The sequence below is a fragment of the Lepidochelys kempii genome, chromosome 6 (genome assembly GCF_965140285.1).
Source record: "Lepidochelys kempii isolate rLepKem1 chromosome 6, rLepKem1.hap1, whole genome shotgun sequence".
NCBI classification, from domain to species: domain Eukaryota; kingdom Metazoa; phylum Chordata; order Testudines; family Cheloniidae; genus Lepidochelys; species Lepidochelys kempii.
Genome location: NC_136385.1, coordinates 5563124 through 5584555, shown reverse-complemented (window position 1 = coordinate 5584555; position 21432 = coordinate 5563124). Strand labels below are relative to the sequence as shown.

Genomic DNA, 21432 nt, shown 5'->3' with positions numbered 1-21432 from the left:
CCCAAAACTGGACACAGTACTCCAGATGAGGCCTCACCAATGTTGAATAGAGGGGAATGATCACGTCCCTCGATCTGCTCGCTATGCCCCTACTTATACATCCCAAAATGCCATTGGCCTTCTTGGCAACAAGGGCACACTGCTGACTCATATCCAGCTTCTCATCCACTGTCACCCCTAGGTCCTTTTCCGCAGAACTGCTGCCTAGCCATTCGGTCCCTAGTCTGTAGCTGTGCATTGCGTTCTTCCGTCCTAAGTGCAGGACCCTGCACTTATCCTTATTGAACCTCATCAGATTTCTTTTGGCCCAATCCTCCAATTTGTCTAGGTCCTTCTGTATCCTATCCCTCCCCTCCAGTGTATCTACCACTCCTCCCAGTTTAGTATCGTCCGCAAATTTGCTGAGAGTGCAATCCACACCATCCTCCAGATCATTTATGAAGATATTGAACAAAACCGGCCCCAGGACCGACCCCTGGGGCACTCCACTTGATACCGACTGCCAACTAGACATGGAGCCATTGATCACTACCCGTTGAGCCCGACAATCTAGCCAGCTTTCTACCCACCTTATAGTGCATTCATCCAGCCCATACTTCCTTAACTTGCTGACAAGAATACTGTGGGAGACCGTGTCAAAAGCTTTGCTAAAGTCAAGAAACAATACATCCACTGCTTTCCCTTCATCCACAGAACCAGTAATCTCATCATGAAAGGCGATTAGATTAGTCAGGCATGACCTTCCCTTGGTGAATCCATGCTGGCTGTTCCTGATCACTTTCCTCTCATGCAAGTGCTTCAGGATTGATTCTTTGAGGACCTGCTCCATGATTTTTCCAGGGACTGAGGTGAGGCTGACTGGCCTGTAGTTCCCAGGATCCTCCTCCTTCCCTTTTTTAAAGATTGGCACTACATTAGCCTTTTTCCAGTCATCCAGGACTTCCGGAGTGACTGATCACTCTCCTTACAATGTGTATGATAATCAAGTTGGCCCATTTCCAGCACAAATCCAGGTTTTCTCCCCCCCCCCTTTTTCCCCACACACACAAACCCACTCTCCTGTTGGTAATAGTTTATCTAAAGTGATCACTCTCCTTACAATATGTATGATAATCAAGGTGGGCCATTTCCAGCACAAATCTAGGGTTTAACAAGAACGTCTGAGGAAGGATGTGTGTGTGTGTGTAGGTAGGAAAAAACAAGGGGAAATAGGTTACCTTGCATAATGAGTGGCTAAGTCATTATGCAAGGTAACCTATTTCCCCTTGTTTTTTCGTCCCTACCCCCCCCTTTCTCAGACGTTCTTGTTAAACCCTGGATTTGTGCTGGAAATGGCCCACCTTGATTATCATACATATTGTAAGGAGAGTGATCACTTTAGATAAGGTATTACCAGCAGGAGAGTGGGGTGGGGGGAGAGAAAACCTTTTGTAGTGGTAAACACCCATTTTTTCATGGTTTGTATGTATAAGAACATCTTCTGTATTTTCCACAGTATGCATCCGATGAAGTGAGCTGTAGCTCACGAAAGCTTTCATAGATTCATAGATATTTAGGTCAGAAGGGACCATTATGATCATCTAGTCTGACCTCCTGCACAACGCAGGCCACAGAATTTCACCCACCCACTCCTACAAAAAAAACCCCTCACACCTATATCTGTGCTACTGAAGTCCTCAAATCGTAGTTTAAAGACTTCAAGGAGCTGAGAATCCTCCAGCAAGTGACCCGTGCCCCATGCTACAGAGGAAGATGAAAAACCTCCAGGGCCTCTTCCAATCTGCCCTGGAGGAAAATTCCTTCCTGACCCCAAATATGGCGATCAGCTAAACCCTGAGCATATGGGCAAGATTCATCAGTCAGATACTACAGAAAATTCTTTCCTGAGTAACTCGGATCTCACCCCATCTAATAGCCCATCACAGGCCATTGGGCCTATTTACCATGAATATTTAATTACCAAAAGCATGTTATCCCATCATACCATCTCCTCCATAAACTTATCGAGTTTAATCTTAAAGCCAGATAGATCTTTTGCCCCCACTGCTTCCCTCGGAAGGCTATTCCAAAACTTCACTCCTGTGATGGTTAAAAATGTGTCTAATTTCTAGTCTAAATTTCCTAGTGGCCAGTTTAAATCCATTTGTTCTTGTGTCCACATTGGTACTGAGCTTAAATAATTCCTCTCCCTCTCCGGTATTTATCCCTCTGATATATTTATAGAGAGCAATCATATATCCCCTCAACCTTCTTTTAGTTAGGCTAAACAAGCCAAGCTCCCTGAGTCTCCTTTCATAAGACAAGTTTTCCATTCCTTGGATCATCCTAGTAGCCCTTCTCTGTACCTGTTCCAGTTTGAATTCATCCTTCTTAAACATGGGAGACCAGAACTGCACACAGTATTCCAGGTGAGGTCTCACCAGTGCCTTGTATAACGGTACTAAAACCTCCTTATCCCTACTGGAAATACCTCTCCTGATGCATCCCAAGACCGCATTAGCTTTTTTCAAAGCCATATCCCATTGGCAGCTCATAGTCATCCTATGATCAACCAATACTCCAAGGTCCTTTTTCCTTCTCTGTTACTTCTAATTGATGCGTCCCTAGCTTATAACTAAAATTCTTGTTATTAATCCCTAAATGCATGACCTTACACTTCTCACTGTTAAATTTCATCCTATTACTATTACTCCAGTTTACAAGGTCATTTAGATCCTCCTGTAGGGTATCCCTATCCTTCTCTAAATTGACAATACCTCCCAGCTTTGTATCATCCGCAAACTTTATTAGCACACTCCCACTTTTTGTGCCAAGGTCAGTAATAAAAAGATTAAATGAGATTGGTCCCAAAACCGATCCTTGAGGAACTCCACTGGTAACCTCCCTCCAGCCTGACAGTTCACCTTTCAGTAGGACCCGTTGTAGTCTCCCTGTTAACCAATTCCTTATCCACCTTTCAATTTTCATATTGATCCCCAGCTTTTCCAATTTAACTAATAATTCCCTACGTGGCACGGTATCAAATGCCTTACTAAAATCTAGGTAAATTAGATGCACTGCTTTTCCTTTGTCTAAAAAATCTGTTACTTTCTCAAAAAAGGAGATCAGGTTGGTTTGGCACGATCTACCTTTTGTAAAACCATGTTGTATTTTGTCCCATTTACCACTGACTTCAATGTCCTTAACTACCTTCTCCTTCAAAATTTTTTCCAAGACCTTGCATACTACAGATGTCAAACCCTAAGCTTATGCTCAAATAAATTGGTTAGTCTCTAAGGTGCCACAAGTACTCCTTTTTTTTAATTTAAGTGCATCTCAGGATCTACCCCGCCTCTTCCATGAGGCCCTGCCCCATCCCCAGAGCCCCACCCCACTCATTAAATCCCTCCTCCCTCAATCTTTCACTCTCCCCCACCCTCACTCACTTTCACTGGGCTGGGGCAGGGGGTTGGGGTATGAGAGAGGGTGAGGGATGTGGGCTCTGGGAGGGAGTTTGGGTGCAGGAGGGGGCTCAGGGCGCGGGAGGGGGTTGGGGTGTGGGAGGGGGCTATGGGGTGCTGGCTCCAGAAGGGGGGTCAGGGCTGTGGGTTGGGTTGCTGGCACCTGCTGGGCGGCACTTACCTCAAGCGGCTCCCAGATGCCAGTGCAGTAGGGCTAAGGCAGTTCTGCCTGCCTGCCCCTGCTCCTGCCCCTGCCCGAGCCCCAGCCCCAGGCTGCTCCCAAAAGTGGTCAACGTGCGCCTGAAGCCCTGGGGGGTGGCATGTGGCTCCTCACGCTGCCCCTCTCTGCAGGCACCACCCCTGCAGCTCCCATTGGCCACAGTTCCCCATTTCCAGTCAATGGAGCTGCAGGGATGGTGCTCGCAAGCAGAAGCAGTGTTCGGAGACCCCCTACCTATCTCAGGGGCACGTTGGCCACTTCCGGGAGCAGCGCCGGGCAGGGGCAGTCAAGGAACCTGTCTTAGCCCCACTGCATTGCTGGACTATTAACGGCCGGAGATTGCAATTGACTGTCAGAGGCTCCAGAATCAACCAGTCAATCGCAATCGATGAGTTGGTGACCACTGTTTTAAGTAGTATTTCAAAGCCTCACTGTTTTGTTTTGGTTTTATTGTTTGTTTTTAAAAAACAAACTCCAATGGTATCTTTGTGGCAGTTGCAAGACAAGTTTTCACTGGGCATGTGAGTTCCGGAAACATCCCAGCTGTATCTGATCTGCCATCTTACCACAGAGTCTCTGCTGAAGAAGAAACAGAAGAAATGGAAACCGAGGCAGTGAACACTGCCCCTTTTAGGATTAAGTAACCAGCTACCACAATTAGATGTTGATCATTCTGGTTTGTGTTGGTACAGTGCACCAGCAGCAGGATGTCACGGAATATTTCCGGATTCTGATGAATAAAATCGTTGAGGACAAAAAGGAGATTCAGCAGGTAATTCTTCCCTTCAGGAAATCGAAACTTGAGATGCTTTTTAGATCATTACTTCCAAGAAAACCCTGCATTTAAAGAACTTTACATTACAGTACACCCTTCACCTGATAAAAGTCCTTTCTGTGTGCCATCTGGGGCATTATATCTCTATGGATTGTTGGAAACCTTTCTAATTAAAACAACAAGAAGTCCAGTGGCACCTTAGATTAACAGATTTATTAGGGCATAAGCTTTCGTGGGTGAAAAACCCACTTCTTCAGATGCGCTTTTTACCCACGAAAGCTTATGCCCAAATAAATCTGTTAGTCTTTAAGGTGCCATTGTACTCCTCATTGTTTTTGTGCATACAGACTAACACAGCTACCCCTCTGCTACTTCTAACTAGTCAATCTTTCCCTAGCTATACCAGGTGGAAATGGTCCATTCCATCGTCTGCCATGGATGCAAACAGCAAACTAGAATCAAGGAGAATCCTGTCCTGAGTCTTGCTCTCTCTCTTGACAAGTGCAACTGTAAAGCGTATTCTGTGGTAAGGAAAATATCCTGGCATTGGTTGGGTGACCTACAACAGTGGATCTGTTGGTTACAATTAAACCTTCAATAGGAAGCCATTAAATTTAAGTTCATAGGCAAAAAAAAGGGGGAAAGCGTTGTCATAGAAAAGTACCCCAAACTCATTTGTCTGGGTGTTGTGTGGTCATTCAAGCCTTCCAGAACTATAAAGGGATCTGGTGCAGATTTGTCATCTTGTTTGGGGTTAATGAACATATCATTTTTATGAAATAATGAGCTTTTCATTCTTGTGACAGGTTCCTTTTTGTTTTACATACTGATGCATTTCTAAATAAACAGTGCGGGCTGTTAACCTTTGTCATAAATATAAAGGGAAGGGTAACAACCTTTATGTATGCAGTAATATAAAATCCCTCCTGGCCAGAGGCCCTCCTGGCCAGAGGTACATAATCATTTACCTGTAAAGGGTTAAGAAGCTCAAATAACGTAGTTGGCACCTGACCAGAAGGACCAATGGGGAAAGAAAGTTTCAAATCTGGGGAGGGGAAGGTTTTGTTTGTGCTCTTTGTTTGTATGTTGCCTCGGAGCCGGAGAAGGACCAGGCAGGAAAATCCGTCTCCTAAACCCTCTCTCCGAAACAAGTATCTAAGATTACAAAAATAGTAAGTAAACCAAGGAAAGGCGTTAGATTATCTTTTGTTTTAGCTTGTGAATTTTCCCTGTGCTAAGAGGGAGTTTTATTCCTGTTTTCTGTAACTTTGAAGCTAAGCCTGGAGGAGGGTTCTCTGTGTTTAAACCTTTTATTACCCTGTAACTTTACCTTCCATCCTGAGTTTACAGAGGTGCTTCTTTTACTTTTTTTAAACAATAAACTTCTTCTTTTAAGAACCTGATTGGTTTTCAGAGTCCTAAAAACCCAGGGATTTGCTCTGTGCTCACCTGTACCAACTGGTGAGGATATTATTCTCAAGCCTCCCCAGGAAAGGGGGTGAAGGAGCTTGGGGGGAATATTTGGGGGGAATAGGAACTCCAAGTGGTCCTTTCCCTGAATCTTTGTCTAAATCACTTGGTGGTGGCAGCAATACTGTCCAAGGACAAGTAGGGATTTGTACCTTGGGGGAAGTTTTTAACCTGAGCTGCTAGAAATAAGCTTAGGGGGTCTTTCATGTGGGTCCCCACATCTGTACCCCGGAGTTCAGAGTGGGGAAGGAACCCTGACAACTTTTTTTTTCCAATTCCTATTGAAAGTAGTAAGGAATAGCTTGTTACCAGTATACCAGCGATGATTACACTGCCAGATGTATCCTGCGCTCTGTGTAAACTAAGCAGTGGTACATCTTTGAGTGATGGGGCAGTTTTCTTTTACTGTAAACCTTCACTCACACTTGAAGTGCATGTTCTCACCTTATATACTGGCACATGGTATAGGCTCTAATCCTGCAATGACTTGGGCATGTGCGTAACTTTAAGCATGAGAACAGTCACATTGACTGTAATACATTCTGAAAGTTAAGCATGTGAGTAAGGCCAGGTCTACACTACAAACTTTTGTCAGTATAAGTACGTTGCTCAGGAGGGTGGAAAATCCACACCTTCTACTGACCTACCCCCAGTGTAGACAGTGTCATGTTGACAGGACAGCTTCACCAACTGACATAGCTACTGCCTCTTGGGGTGGTGGAGTACCTATGCCGATGAGAGAAGCTCTCCCATCAGCATAGGTAGCGTCTACACTAAGTGCTACAGTGGCACAGAACTGTATGTGTAGAGAAGCCCTAAGTCTCTGCAGAATTGGAGCAAAATGCCCGGTGCTCTGTAGCTAACTAAAAAAAACAGTTTGCTTAAACAAGGGTTATTTAATTCTTCTTTGTTGCTTTGATGAGATAAAAACCTTTCCAAGGAAGTTGATGTCATAATTAAAATGTACCTTTGAAAAGAAAAATGAAGCCAGAGGGTAAATTCTCTGCCAGAGGTCTGCGTGGCATAGGAGAGAGTTCGTTGGAGGGTGTTTGGGGGCCAGTTTTTGGGACAGCCACAGCCCTGTTGTAACTCAGAGCTGCTGTTCAAATTCAAAACAAAAAAAAATGAAGGTCATACTCAAGTCAGTTCCTGTTCAGATAAGAACTTCAGTATATGTTTGAGTACATATACTTAAGTCCCATTAAAGTCAAGGGGCATTGAGAATGTGCTTAACATTAAGCACCTGCTTAAGTGTTTTCCTGAATATGATGTTTCCTGGTTAGGTTTGGTCTATGTACTAAAAGTTTGCCTGGGGAAAAAACCTCATTTGTTAGCAAAGTTCATGTACTTCTTCATGCAGGAAAAAAAGCAGGTCAAATACTGTTTACTATAATGCTGGGTCTTCAGTGCCCTGTGGGATATGATCCATGCTGTTCAATTTACTTCTCTCTTTCAATCTTAATAATGTACATCAAATTGTAATTTCTGTCTCTGTGTAGAGTAATGCGTTGGATGCTGTCCAGGAAGAAAATAAATTTACTGGTGATGAGCAGTTCTATTGTGAAACATGTGAAAGCAAACAAGATGCCACATCGGTAAGCAAGGATTGTTTGGAATGGTCTATTGTACGCAGCGCTGAGCTGAGCTGCTCAGACTTGAAAGCTGTAAGTAAAAAGAGGGAAATTGATTTTTTTAATAAATGTATATTTTATTGTAATGAACTGTCTACAAAAGGGAATTTTTAGAAGGGAGACGATAGTAATATGGTATGTAATGAGCTGCTTTGGTGCCTCTTTCAGCGCTGCTACTTTGAAACACTACCCCCGATTCTTGTTCTGAATTTGAAGAGATATCAGTTTGATGGTAACTGGTTTAGAAAGCTGCATTATGAGGTGTCTGTGCCTTTTTCACTGCCTGTGAATTTGAAAGAACAGACTGCTGAGAACATGGACTTTCCACTGAGCCCTCAGGTGAATTTTATTCTCTCTTTGCCTAATAAAAAGAATGGGAAGGAAAATATACTAACACATTCCCTAACTAGGACTCATAGAGTTCAGGCCTACCCTTGTGCAAAGCTATTGTAATGAACCTTGAATCTGTGTTGGATGGCGCCTTGTCTTGAGATTTGAGGTGTTGACTCGGAAGGACAGAGATTTGCCATTCAGGGAAGTCTGTGAACTATGCTGGAGTGTCCCTAGCCTGACATCTGCTCCTCTCTGAGCCCTGGCATCCCTAGGTACCATTTCCAACTTCAGGTGGGGGTTTGATGGCTTCCTCTGACTTCCTCTTGGCCCTGGTGACTTTTACTGCCTCAGTCTTTGGGGGACAGTAGGTGCAGGAGTTAGTCTGTGTCCCCTTGCAGAGATGAGTTCATAAACTTGAACCTGCAAGCAAACCTATGTGAGATGGTTCTTCATTGAGTGATGTTGTACATCTTCCACTCTTGGTATTGTGCACCCCTTAGTGCCAGAGATTGGTGCTTTTTCCTAGTTAGCACTGTCTGCTGTTGGTCCACATGTGCTCATTGAATGCCCTCACACTCTCCCACCCACCTCCAGTCATAAAGGGGCGGAGCAGAAAAACCACCACTCATTTCCTTCAACTGCAGCCTTAGGATGGAGGTGGAACACTTCAGCAGTGCCTTATTTCTGTTTTAAGCTCAAGTAGCATAATCTATTGCAAATAGTGATTTAGTCATTTAGTTTTAGATTAATTTTTATTAGTATTTTAGGGTCAGTATTTTAAGATAGTTTTAACATTTAGTTAATTAGTGGGTGATAGGCAGCTGTGTCATCTCCTAAATCTCCCAGTTTCAAAACATGGCCTTCATGTCATGTTGCTGTGCTGGACCACGACACTCAAGAAAAGAGTCTTTATTGTCTAGGTGAGGGGCATATTCCTAGTAAATGTACTACTGCTGTTCTTTCGGCAAAGGGTTTCAGAAGAACAGGGAGATTAAACTCAGGAGGCATCTTCTGGAGAGATCCACAAGGCCTGACTCAGATCCTGGACAGTCAGATCTGTCTATCGGCTGCTACAAGTCATGCTCCTGCTGCAGTTCAAAGATTGGGCTTGGCTACACTTGCAGATGTAGAGCCCTTTGAGTTAACCAGCCTCTGGAGACCGTAGTAGGGAGAGTGGTGCAGTCTGTGTGGCCACTCTTACAGCAGCATTGGGGGTGGTGCATTATAGGCAGCTATCCCAGCGTTCAAGTGGCTGCAACGTGCTTTTCAAATGTGGGGGGGATGTGGTGTGGAGTGTGACAGGGAGTGTGTTGTGTGTATGTGGGGGGAGAGAGTGTGGATTTTTGGGGTGATGAAAGTGTGTCAGCATGCTGTCTTGTAAGTTCAGACCCCCCCTCCCGTCCCGCCTCTCTCTCACTCATTCAAAGCAAACAGTAAATGTTTGCTTTTTCTTGGAGCAGATAAGCAGCCGGCTGTCCAAAATGGAGCTTTGAAAGGGCATTTCTGCATTCCTGCAGCCGATTTCACAACAATGAGAAGAGTGGTCACTTGACTTAAGGGGATTATGGGACGTTTCCGGAGGTCAATCAGAGCGCAGTAATGCAACACCTCGTTCACACTGACGCTGGGGCATGACACTCAATACGCATCAGACGTTATCCCTCTTGCCGAGGTGGATTACCAGGAGTGCTCTAGCCAGGGAGTCAGGGTGCTCTACGTGCCTTGCCAGTGTGGATGGGGAATTAGTTAGAGTGCTCTGGGTGGCTTTAGTACGCTCTAACTTGCAAGTGTAGCCAAAGCCTTAGACTCAAAGGGGATGCTCATTTAATTCCCCAGGTCTTCAAAGGAAAAAAAGGTCAGAACACCTCAAGCTGTGGCTTTGGAAGGCATACAAAAGTGCCATCTGAAGCCCTGAAGCATACCTGTAAGAGCTCAGTACTGTTAAGGAGAGAGCCTTCAGATCAGTCAGAAGTTTCAATACCTCCTCTGAAGGTTACATTACCCTCTACTACAAGTGCTCCATTGATACACAAGGATTCAGTATTGTGTGCACAGGTATTGTCTAAGGCGGTGATACTCAGTCCGCGTCTTGTGAGCCGCATGTGGCTTTTTGAGGTGTAGCCTGCAGCTCTTCAAGGCTCCCTCCTGCTCCTCCCACTCCCTCCAGGAGTGCGGCAAATCAGCTGATTGGAGGAACAGGGCTAGCTGAGCTCAGAGACTGAGCAATGGAGTCTGAGCAGCCTTCTGTAATTGCTAACACTTGGGCTCCAGTTAAAAACCAATTAGAATTCTTTGAACAATCATGTGCATTCCTCTTGTGGACATTAGTACACCCTCCTGTGGTCACGAAACTATGCATGCTGAAAGCAACGAAAAATGCTCCCTTATTCATGGTACCACCAGGGTTATTGGTACCTGGGCAAAGAGAATCACTTTTACTGGCTAATGCTGACAATCCATTGTCAGTACCATGTCTGGGTGAGTCACCGGTACTGTTTATTAAATATCTACTGCCGATCTAGTATTCACTTAATGAAGACCCCTCCAAGGTCTATTATCTTTGTTCAGAAGAATATGAATTATCTTCATCAGCTTGTGAGGCAAGTTTGTAGGGATCTCGTTCTTACACGCATGCTTATCTATCACCAAAGGTTCGTTCATCCTAAAACTAGACCTCTGAAATCTACTTCTAAGGTTATGAATTTTCCCATGCTTCTTGGTTTCCTCCTTCTTGGGTTGCCAAGCAGTTTCTTCATGAACAGCAAATGTGGCCTTACTAGTACTGTTGGGCTCCTCCTCAGGGGTAGAGGACCCCATCTTGGTCTCATTCAAGGCAAAGGTCTCTATCACCCAAATAGTTAGAAATTGGTCTTCCTGATGAGCAACCTCATACATCTCCTGTTCTACATCAGCCTGTTTCCTCCGAAGAAGAATTACAGGGTCAGTCATTATGTGGTGTCGTTGTAGCTGTATCGGTCCCAGGATGTTAGCGAGACAAGGTGGGTGAGGTAATATCTTTTATTTGACCAACTTCTGTTGGTGAGAGAGACAAGTTTTCAAGCTACACAGAGCTCTTCAGGTTCAGTCAGAGAAAACTCCTGCAAATATTTTGTCTTCTCTTCCTTAAGGGGCAACAGCAACATCTTCCTCACCTCTAGATGATTATAGATCTTTCTGAGCTCTTAAAAGAAGATTGCTGGAGATTTTTTTCCCCCAAGCATGCATCCTCCACACCCTCTCATCCTTCTAGCCAAAGGTATAAAGGACAGAGCTGTCCCAATATACCTCAGTTCCTTCTCACTTCCTGTGGTCTGTAGTCAGAGTGTGTGCGCGTGTGCGTTTGTCAAACTCTTTCCTTTTTCTCTTTTCAGAGAAAGTTTTCTGGAAAATTATTGTGTATATATAGCTAGTTATTGTTAGTGGTACTTGCTTTTCAAAAATATTTTGCTTGTTTTCATTCGTTATTCAAGCTTTTAATCTCCGTACCAGGTCGTGCCTATGGGTGTGGGGCAAGCAATCAACAAAGTCTTTTTTCCTTTGATGTTCCACAATGGCTTGTCTGGTGTCTATGGACCTTATTTTGTTGAACATAACATTTACTGTGGCAAAGTAGTATTTCACACTTGGGTGATGTTTCTTGCCTGCCAGGGGAGCGGGGGTGTATGTGTTACAATTTCAGAGCAAATACTTTTCAAATTACAGAGCCCCACTTAAATATTAGAATCATAGAATAAAATCATAGAATATTAGTGTTGGAAGAGACCTCAGAAAGTCATCTAGTCTAATCCTGTGCTCAGTGCAGGACCACCACCAACTAAATCATCCCAGCCAGGGATTTGTCAAGCCAGGCGTTAAAAACCTCTAAGGATGGAGATTCCACCACCTCCCTAGGTAACCCATTCCAGTGCTTCACCACCCTCCTAGTGAAATAGTGTTTCCTAATATCCAACCTAGACCTCTCCCACTGCAACTTGAGACCATTACTCCTTGTTCTGTCATCTGCTACTGTTGAGAGCAGCCGAGTTCCATCCTGTTTGGAACCCCCCTTCAGATAGTTGAAGGCTGCTATCAAATCTTCCCTCACTCTTCTCTTCTGCAGACTAAACAAGCCCAGTTCCCTCAGCCTCTCCTTGTAAGTCATGTGCCCCAGGCCACTAATAAGTTTAGTTGCACTCCGCTAGACTCACTCCAATTTTTCCACATCCTTTCTGTAGTGGGGGGACCAAAACTGGACACAATACTCCAGGTGTGGCCTCACAAGTGCCGAATAGAGGGGAATAATCACTTACCTTGATCTGCTGGCAATGCTCCTACTAATACAGCCCAATATGCAGTTGGCCTTCTTGGCAACAAGGGCACACTGCTGACTCATATCCAGCTTCTCATCCACTGTAATCCCCAGGTCCTTTTCTTCAGAACTGCCGCTTAGCCAGTCAGTCCCCAGCCTGTAGTAATGCATGGGATTTTTCCGTCCTAAGTGTAGGACTCTGCACTTGTCCTTGTTGAACCTCATCAGATTTATTTTGGCCAGTCCTCCACTCTGGACCCTATCCCTACCCTCCAGCATATCTACCTCTCCCCCCATCTTAGCCCTGGTCTACACTGGGGGGCGGGGGGGGGTGTCGATCTAAGATACGCAACTTCAGCTACGTGAATAGCGTAGCTGAAGTCGGTGTATCTTAGATCGACTTACCTGGCTGTCCTCACGGCAGGGAGTTGACCGGTGCCACTCCCCGTTGACTCCGCTTGTGCTTCTTGCAAGCTGGAGTACCGGAGTAAACGGGGAGCGCAGTCAGGGATCGATTTATCACGTCTAGATGAGACGCGATAAATTGATCCCCGAAAGATCGATCTCTACCCGCCGATCTGGTTGGTAGTGAAGACCTGCCCTTAGTGTCATCTGCAAACTTGCTGAGGGTGCAATCCATCCCATCATTCAGATTGTTAATAAAGATGTTAAACAAAACTGGCTCCTGGACAGACCCCTGGGGCACTCCGCTTGATACCGGCTGCCAACTAGACATCAAGCTGTTGATTGCTACCCATTGAGCCCGACAATCTAGCCAGCTTTCTATCCACCTTATAGTCCATTCATCCAATCCATACTTCTTTAACTTGCTGGCAAGAATACTGTGGGAGACCGTATCAAGCTTTGCTAAAGTCAAGATATATCACATCCACCACTTTCCGTATATCCACAGAGCCAGTTATCTCATCATAGAAGGCAATCAGGTTGGTCAGGCATGACTTGCCCTTGATGAATCCATGTTGACTGTTCCTGATCATCTTCCTCTCCTCCAAGTGCTTCAAAATGGATTCCTTGAGGACCTGCTCTATGATTTTGCTGGGGACTAAAGTGTGGCTCACCGGTCTGAGTTCCCCGGGTTCTCTTTCTTCCCTTTTAAAAAGATTGGTACTATATTTGCCTTTTTCCAATTGTCCGGGACCTCCCCCAATCACCATGAGTTTTCAAAGATAATGTCCAATGGCTCTGCAAGCATGTCAGCCAATTCCCTCAGCACCCTTGGATGCATTAGATTTGGACCCATGGACTTGTGCATGTCCAGCTTTTCTAAACAGTCCTTAGCCTGTTCTTTCACCACTGAGGGCAGCTCACCTCCTCCCCATACTGTGTTGCCCGGTGCAGTAGTCTGGGAGCTGACCTTGTCTGTGAAGACCGAGGCAAAAAAAGCATTGAGTACTTCAGCTTTTTCCACATCATCTGTCACTAGATTGCCTCCCCCATTCAGTAAGGGTCCCACACTTTCCCTGACTTTGTTCTTGTTGCTAACATACCTGAAGAAACCCTTCTTGTTACCCTTCACATCCCTTGCTAGCTGCAACTCCAATTGTGTTTTGGCCTTCCTGATTACACCCCTGCATGCTCTAGCAATATTTTTATACTCCTCCCTAGTCATCTGTCCAAGTTTCCACTTCTTGTAAGCTTCCTTTTTGATTTTAAGCTCACTGAAGATTTCACTGTTAAGCCAAGTTAGTCGCCTGCCATAAGAACATAAGAATGTCCGTACTGGATCAGACCAAAGGTCCATCCAGCCCAGTATCCTGTCTACTGACAGTGGCCAATGCCAGGTGCCCTGGAGTGAGTGAACCTAACAGGTAATGATCAAGTGATCTCTCTCCTGCCATCCATCACCAGCCTCTGACAATCAGAGGCTAAGGACACCATTCCTTACCCATCCTGGTTAATAGCCATTAATGGACTTCATCTCTATGAATTTATCCAGTTCTCTTTTAAACCCTGTTATAGTCCTAGCCTTCACAGCCTCCTCAGGCAAGGAGTTCCACAGGTTGACTATGCGCTGTGTGAAGAAGAACTTCCTTTTATTGGTTTAAATCTACTGCCCACTAATTTCATTGGGTGTCCCCTAGTTCTTCTATTATGGGAACAAGTAAATAACTTTTCCTTGTTCACTTCCTCCATACCATTCATAATTTTATATACCTCTATCCTATTCCCCCTAGTGTCCTCTTTTTTAAGCTAAAAAGTCCTAGCCTCTTTAATAGCTCCTTATATGGGACTCGTTCCAAACCCCTAATCATTTTAGTTGCCCTTCTCTGAACCTTTTCTAATGCCAGTGTATCTTTTTTGAGATGAGGAGACCACATTTGTACACAGTATTCAAGATGAGAGCTCACCATGGATTTGTATAAGGGCAATAAGATATTCTCCATCTTATTTTCTATCCCTTTTTTAATGATTCCTAACATCCTGTTTGCTTTTTAGACTGCCGTTGCACACTGCATGGACGTCTTCAGAGAACTATCCACCATGACTCCAAGATCTTTTTCCTGATTAGTTGTAGCTAAATTAGTCCCCATCATATTGTATGTATAGCTGGGGTTATTTTTTCCAATGTGCATTACTTTACATTTATCCACATTACATTTCATTTGTCATTTTGTTGCCCAATCACTTAGTTTTGTGAGATCTTTTTGAAGTTCTTCACAGTCTGCTTTGGTCTTAACTATCTTGAGAAGTTTAGTATCATCTGCAAATTTTGCCACCTAACTGTTTACCCCTTTCTCCCGATCATTTATGAATAAGTTGAATAGGATTGGTCCTAGGACTGACCCTTGGGGAACACCACTAGTTACCCCTCTCCATTCTGAAAATTTACCATTTATTCCTACCCTTTGTTCCCTGTCTTTTAACCAATTCTCAATCCATGAAAGCATCTTCCCTCTTATCCCATGGCAACTTAATTTACGTAAGAGCCTTTGGTGAGGGACCTTGTCCCTCTATTTTCTATTCTTTCTGCACATTGGGATGGTTTGTTCCGGTGCCCTCAGTAAGTCTTCTTTAAAATACATCCCGCTCTCCTGGACTCCTTTCCCCCTCATATTAGCCTCCCAGGGGATCCTGCCCATCCAGGGCCGGTGCAAGGATATTTTGCGCCCTAGGCGAAACTTCCACCTTGCGCCCACCCTCCCCCTTCCCCTCCCCCTGGAGCATTGCTTATTATAAACTTTCAAAAATGAATACTGCATAATGTGACATTGTTCATTAGAATTAATACATGTTCGGCTTGAAAATTTATTAATTTCATTATTTAGTCTACATATTTAATGAAAATAAATGAATAACGTGACAGCGTGTAGGGCTGGCTGGCTTCAGGCAGGGGGGTGCGGCAGGGGTTGGCTGGAGACAGGGGGGTATGGGGCTGGCTGGCTTTGGGCAGGGCAGGGGGTGCGGAGCTGGCTGGAGATGGGGTGCGGGTTGGCTGGAGATGGGGGGTGTGGGGCTGGCTGGCTTTGGGCAGGGGGGTGCGGCAGGCGTTGGCTGGAGACGGGGTAGGGGGTGCAGGGCTGGCTGCAGGCAGGGCAGGGAGTGCAGGGGGAGCAGCAGCAGCAAGAGGGCCTGTGCCCAGGGCCAGGTGGTGGCCCACATGGTTTCCGCAGCGCCTTTGGCAGCCGGAGGAGGAATAACATCACTTCCTGGCTGGCTGGAGCCCATCAAAGCCGCAGCACCTCCTCGCACAGCGGCGGGAAGAGGGTTACATATTAGCCGGTGCTGAGTGAGCATCCCAGACATTTTGGGCACCACTTTTTGGCACCCTCAAATCTTGGCACCTTAGGTGGCTGCCTAGTTCGCCTAATGGTTATACCGGCCCTGTGCCCATCAGTTCCCTCAGGTAGTCAAAGTCTGCTTTTCTGAAATCCAGGATCTGTTTTTTTGCTACTCTCCTTTCTTCCTTTTGTCAGGATCCTGAACTCAACCATCTCATGGTCACAGCTGCCTAGGTTGCCACCCACTTCTACTTCCCCTACGAATTCTTCCCTTTTTGTGAGCAGCCGGTCAAGAGGAGCACAGCCCCTAGTTGGTTCCTCCAGCCCTTGTACCAGGAAGTTGTCCCCAACACTCTCCAAAAACTTCCTGAATTGTCTTCCACTGCTGTATTACTTTCCCAGCAGATGTCAGGGTGATTGAAGTCCCCCATTAGAGCCAGGGCCTGTGATCTGGAAACTTCAGTTAGTTGTTCGAAGAGAGCCTCGTCTACCTCCTCCTCCTGCTTCGGTGGTCTATAGCACATACCCACCACGACATCACTGTTGTTGCTCTAGCCTCTGAACTTCACCCAAAGACTCTCAACAGGCTCTTCTCCAGTTTCATACTGGAGTTCTGAGCAAGCATACCGCTCTCTTACATACAATTCAACTCCTCCACCTTTCTTCCCATGCCTGTCCTTCCTGAACAGTTTATATCCATCCATGACACTGCTCCAGTCATGTGAACTGCCCCACCAAGTTTCTATTATTCCAAGCACATCATAGTTCTTTGATTGTGCCAGGACTTCCAATTCTTCCTGCTTGTTTCCCAAGCTTCTTGCATTCGTGTGCACGCCCCTAAGATAACTAGCTGATTACCCTACTTTCTCAGTATGAATCAGGAGGCTTCTCGTCTTGTACCCTCCTCCTTGTGTTTCCTCTCAGTATCCCACATAAATATTGCCTTATAACAGGGGATACAGATACTATAAGTGAGATTGTGAAATTAATGCACCCAATAGTTTACCAGGTTTCAGAGTAGCAGCCGTGTTAGTCTGTATTTGTAAAAAGAAAAGGAGGACTTGTGGCACCTTAGAGACTAACCAATTTATTTGAGCATAAGCTTTTGTGAGCTACAGCTCACTTCATCTGATGTATCCGGGATAGCTCAGTGGTTTGAGCATTGGCCTGCTAAACCCAGGTTGTGAGTTCAATCCTTGAGGGGGCCATTTAAGGATGTGGGGCAAAAATTGGGAATTGGTCCTCCTTTGAGCAGGGGGTTGGACTAGATGACCTCCTGAGGTCCCATCCAAGCCTGATATTCTATGTATGTGACTCAGCATGCCACACTTTATCTCAGAGTCACGCAGAAGTGGTTGGAGTTAGTCTACTCTCCCTTTCGTTATCCACTGCACTCACATACTTGCAAGTGTCTTGTCCCTGGATTGGTGAATGGACCCTGCCAATATAGGCAAAGGGGTTCCCTTTTCCTTAACTCTGCTTTCCATGACCCTGGTCACAGATGCCTCATCCTTTGGATGGGGATATCACTTATGGGACCTACAGATTCAGGAGCTATGTTTGGAGCAAGATCTCTCTTTCCACATCAGTGTCTGGGAGCCTCGAGCAATCCACTTGGCATGTTGAATATTCTTGCCCCACATCAGAGGATGTGCTGTACTGGTGTTTGCAGACAACACTGATGCTATGTTCTATTTGGACAGGCAGGGAAGCGCCCTATCAGATCCTCTTTGCCAAGATGCAGTAGACCTTCGGAGTTTCTGCATCAAGACCAAAATTACATTCAAAGCATCACACTTCCCAAGGGTCCAAAACTGTCTGGTGGATCAGCTTAGCAGATGTTCAGCAGGAATCACAAATGGTCCCTCAAAGCAGATACAGCAAAGTCCATTTTTCAGACTTGGGGAATGCCAGAAATAGACCACCCTGCTACCGGACAGAACAGGGTCACCTGTACAGCTCAAGAGCAGGTCATGGACTGGAGTCTTTGCCAGATACCCTCCTACTGTCCCAGAAAGGGAAACCTCTATACTCCTTTCCCCCGGCCCTATGGTATCTAGAGTTTGTGTAAATGCAGACAGGATCACATCATTCCAACTTTGATAGCACCAGTCTGTCCCCAACAGCATTTGTTCTTGGACTTTTTGACTCTCTCAGTTCAAGATCCCATGGCTCTCCCTCTGGTCTCAAGCATAGTTTCATAGGACCACAGCCAGATGCTGCATTTCAACACTGTCTGTCAGCCTACATCTGTCTGCTTGGATGCTCAGTGTTTAACTCTCTCAGGCTGTTCCCTTGAATGTTCTCTTAAATAGCAGGATGCCATCCACCAGATGTTCTGCCCTCAGGAAATGGAGAAGATTCTCTGTGTGGTCCCAGTAGAAAGGTACCTCTTATTTACAGGTTTGCATACAATTTATTCTTAATTACCTGCTCCACCTAAAGGGAAAAGTTTGCTCAGCATCATTTGGCGTTCCATTCTGCTGTAGTAGGAAGAACCATTCCCCCCCCCCAAGCCTATGACAGTTAAATTCTTGTTTGTGATGTTTTTAATTCCTTATGCTAAACTATCTGTTCTTCCTTGTATTTAGTTGTGACACTGAGTACCTTTCCTCGACCTGTAAGCTCAAATGCTTGTCTGTCTCACCAAGAGAAGTTGGTCCAATAAAATACATTACCTCACTCACCTTGTGTCTTGAAAGTTTTATGTATACAGACGTGTGCGGGAGAGGCAGGGGAGAGGACTAGATCAGCACCTTTATGTGAAGAAGCTCAGTTCTTTGGGAGTGGTGTATACACTGTCACACCTTCCTGAACGAGGTTAATCTACCAAGTCTGCTGAACATTTGTGCAGATCTGCTAAGCAAGCGATTTGCCTCAGATCACAAATGATCACTGAAGAGAGCTGTTACTCTTGCCATATTACAGAAATGGGGCCACCATTGTGTGGATTTGCTTGACCCACAGCTCAGTGAAAAGTGTCAGCGGTTTTGCTCAAGGATGTCATAGGTGCCGAGGAGAGTTGTTAAGGCTGCTACATTGTTACTGCTGCCAGTGCCACTTGTCCGGGAGCTCCGATGCCAGCTGAACTAGCAGAGAACGCAGCTTAGCGATTCAGCAGACCTCGATCTTATTCATAAGAAAGACCACAGGCTAGCTTCGGTGGCAAAGGTGCTTGGCCAGGTTTATTGTCGACGAAGTGCAGTACTAGCCCCCCATAGGAGCCGCAGGTACACTAACACATGGATGCCCATGACCAGATACCCGCTCAGCATGCTATCCCCTTGGCGAGTACGACTCCTATGACTTCTCCTTTTATACATTGATACAAACAAGTTAAGTATCATACGCCAGACATTGTTAATTACCACCCTTTTCCTTATACTTGCTGGTTCGAACAAAACATCCTTATCCATTATCCTGGGTTTGGTGTCTTCCCATACCATCTCTTAAGTATGTGTTTATGTCATAACTTGAGAGATCTGTGTGGTTTTTGTACCATCCTCTCTGGTCAGGAATGCGCTTACCTGGTATTAGCTAATACCTGGTGTGTTCTCATTTTGCCAAGGCCAGGCCTACTCTGGTTCAAAGCATTTGGTTCGCACTGTTAGTGATGCCTAGGGCTCCAGCAAGGCCTACAAAAGGTAGGGGTCAGTCCAGGCTCTATAACTGATGCATTCATGATCTACAGGCCTTCATTATGCTTATCAACCAATTCCACTGATTCCAAGAACTTTAATGAAGCTCACACAAAACTCAGCTTCTATGATTTTCATTGCACCAGTATGGCACGGACAATACTGCTTTCCAGAACCAGTCAGGCTGTCGATACGACCAGCCATCACACTTCCTCTCATTCCCAACTTGATATTGCAGAACGGCAGGACAATTCTTCATCTGGGCTTGTCCTCCATACATCTAACAGTCTCGATGATGGCTGCTTGAATGAAACTGCGATCCTCTTCTCAAATGATTTAAAAAAAAAAAACTTTCCACTTACAGCTATAACTGGAAAAGATTTGATGCTTGGTCCCAGGATCATTCTATGTCCCCATTCCAGGCTGACATTCCCTTCATTTTAATTAAATTTTATCCTTAAAATCCTCTGGGTTATCAGTTAGGTCTATTAAAGTGTATCTAGCGTCAATCTCTGCCTCTCATCCTAAGCTTGATTGGTTTAATGTATTTTCTCCTCCTATTTCTAAAAGATTCCTTAGGCATCTACTTTAAGTGTTTTCCACCTGCTCCATGGGATCTGAATATTGTGTTGTCAAGTTTAATGAAAACACTGTTTTGAGTTTTTAGCTACCCGCCCATTAAGTCTTCTCTCTATGAAAACAGTGTTTTCTTCTGCATGTAGAGTGGGTGAAATTATGCATTGATGTCAGGTCCTCCCTATATGCCCCACATCTTTGTGTCCTGAGAGAGCGGAAATGGGAGAGTGCAAGGGCATTCAGGGAGCATGTGAGGACAAATAAGGGAAAAAATTCTGATCTCTGGCATGAGGGGCATGCAGTACTAAGAGTGGAATACATATAGACAACACAGCTTGAAGAACATCAGTTACTATAAGGTAAGTAACCTCTTTTTCATTGTCAGTCCCTCAGATACAATAATGTAGGGTTCAGTTGGAGAATGTAATCCTGATCCAAACACTTCATTGTATACAGGATAGTCTGTAGTTAAACCAATCTATAAACAACAGTTGTCACATTCAGAGGGATAGTTGTGTTAGTCTGTATCAGCAAAAACAACAGAGTCCTGTGGCACCTTAGATACTAACAAATTTATTTGGGCATGTCATAAATATAAAGGGAAGGGTAACAACCTGCATGAATGCAGTAATATAAAATCCCTCCTGGCCAGAGGTACAGAATCACTTACCTGTAAGGGGTTCATCAGTTCAATTAACCTAGTTGGCACCTGACCAGAAGGACCAATGGAGAAAGAAGATACTTTCAAATCTGGGGGGGAGGGAAGGTTTTGTTTGTGCTCTTTGTATTGTTCCCTCTGGGGACAAAGAGAGAGACCAAGCAAGTAACCAGCTCCTACTGAAATGATGCATCTAAAATTAGAGAAATTGTAAGTAATAACAAGGAAATGCATTATATTATCTTTTGTTTTAGCTTGTGAATTTTCCCTATGCTAAGAGGGAGTTTTATTCCTGTTTTTTGTAACTTTTCAGCTAAGCCAAGAAGGGAATCCTCTATGTTTTAAATCTTTTTATTTGCCCTGTAAAGTTACCTTTGATCCTGATTTTACAGGTGTGATTCTTTTTTTTTTTTAAATAAACTTCTTCTTTTAAGAACCTGATTGATTTTCAGTGTCCTAAAGACCCAGGGGGGTTGATCTGTGCTCACCTTGTAACCAGTTGGTTAGTATATTATTCTCAAACCTCCCCAGGAAAGGGGGTGAAGGGGATTGGGAGGATATTATGGGGAAATAGGAACTCCAAGTAGTCATTTTCCTGAATCTTTGTCTAAATCATTTGGTGGTGGCAGCAATACTGTCCAAGGACAAGGAAAGGATTTGTGC

General features: G+C 44.9%; 1 protein-coding gene across 8 annotated transcripts in view; it reads left to right on the top strand.

Annotated features, from left to right (window-relative positions):
• The window catches only part of LOC140912362 (uncharacterized), a 103641-nt gene that overhangs the window by 43264 nt on the left and 38945 nt on the right, over positions 1-21432 (top strand). For all 8 annotated transcript variants that reach the window (XR_012159277.2, XR_013635892.1, XR_012159278.2 and 5 more), the window contains exons 14-17: positions 4353-4432; positions 4833-4961; positions 7405-7500; positions 7705-7875. Coding sequence is in view for 5 of the 8 variants with exons in the window: in XM_073346629.2 (XP_073202730.2) it covers positions 4353-4432; positions 4833-4961; positions 7405-7500; positions 7705-7875 (476 nt within the window). In the remaining 3 variants the exon portion in view is untranslated. The remainder of the gene's footprint in view (positions 1-4352; positions 4433-4832; positions 4962-7404; positions 7501-7704; positions 7876-21432) is intronic.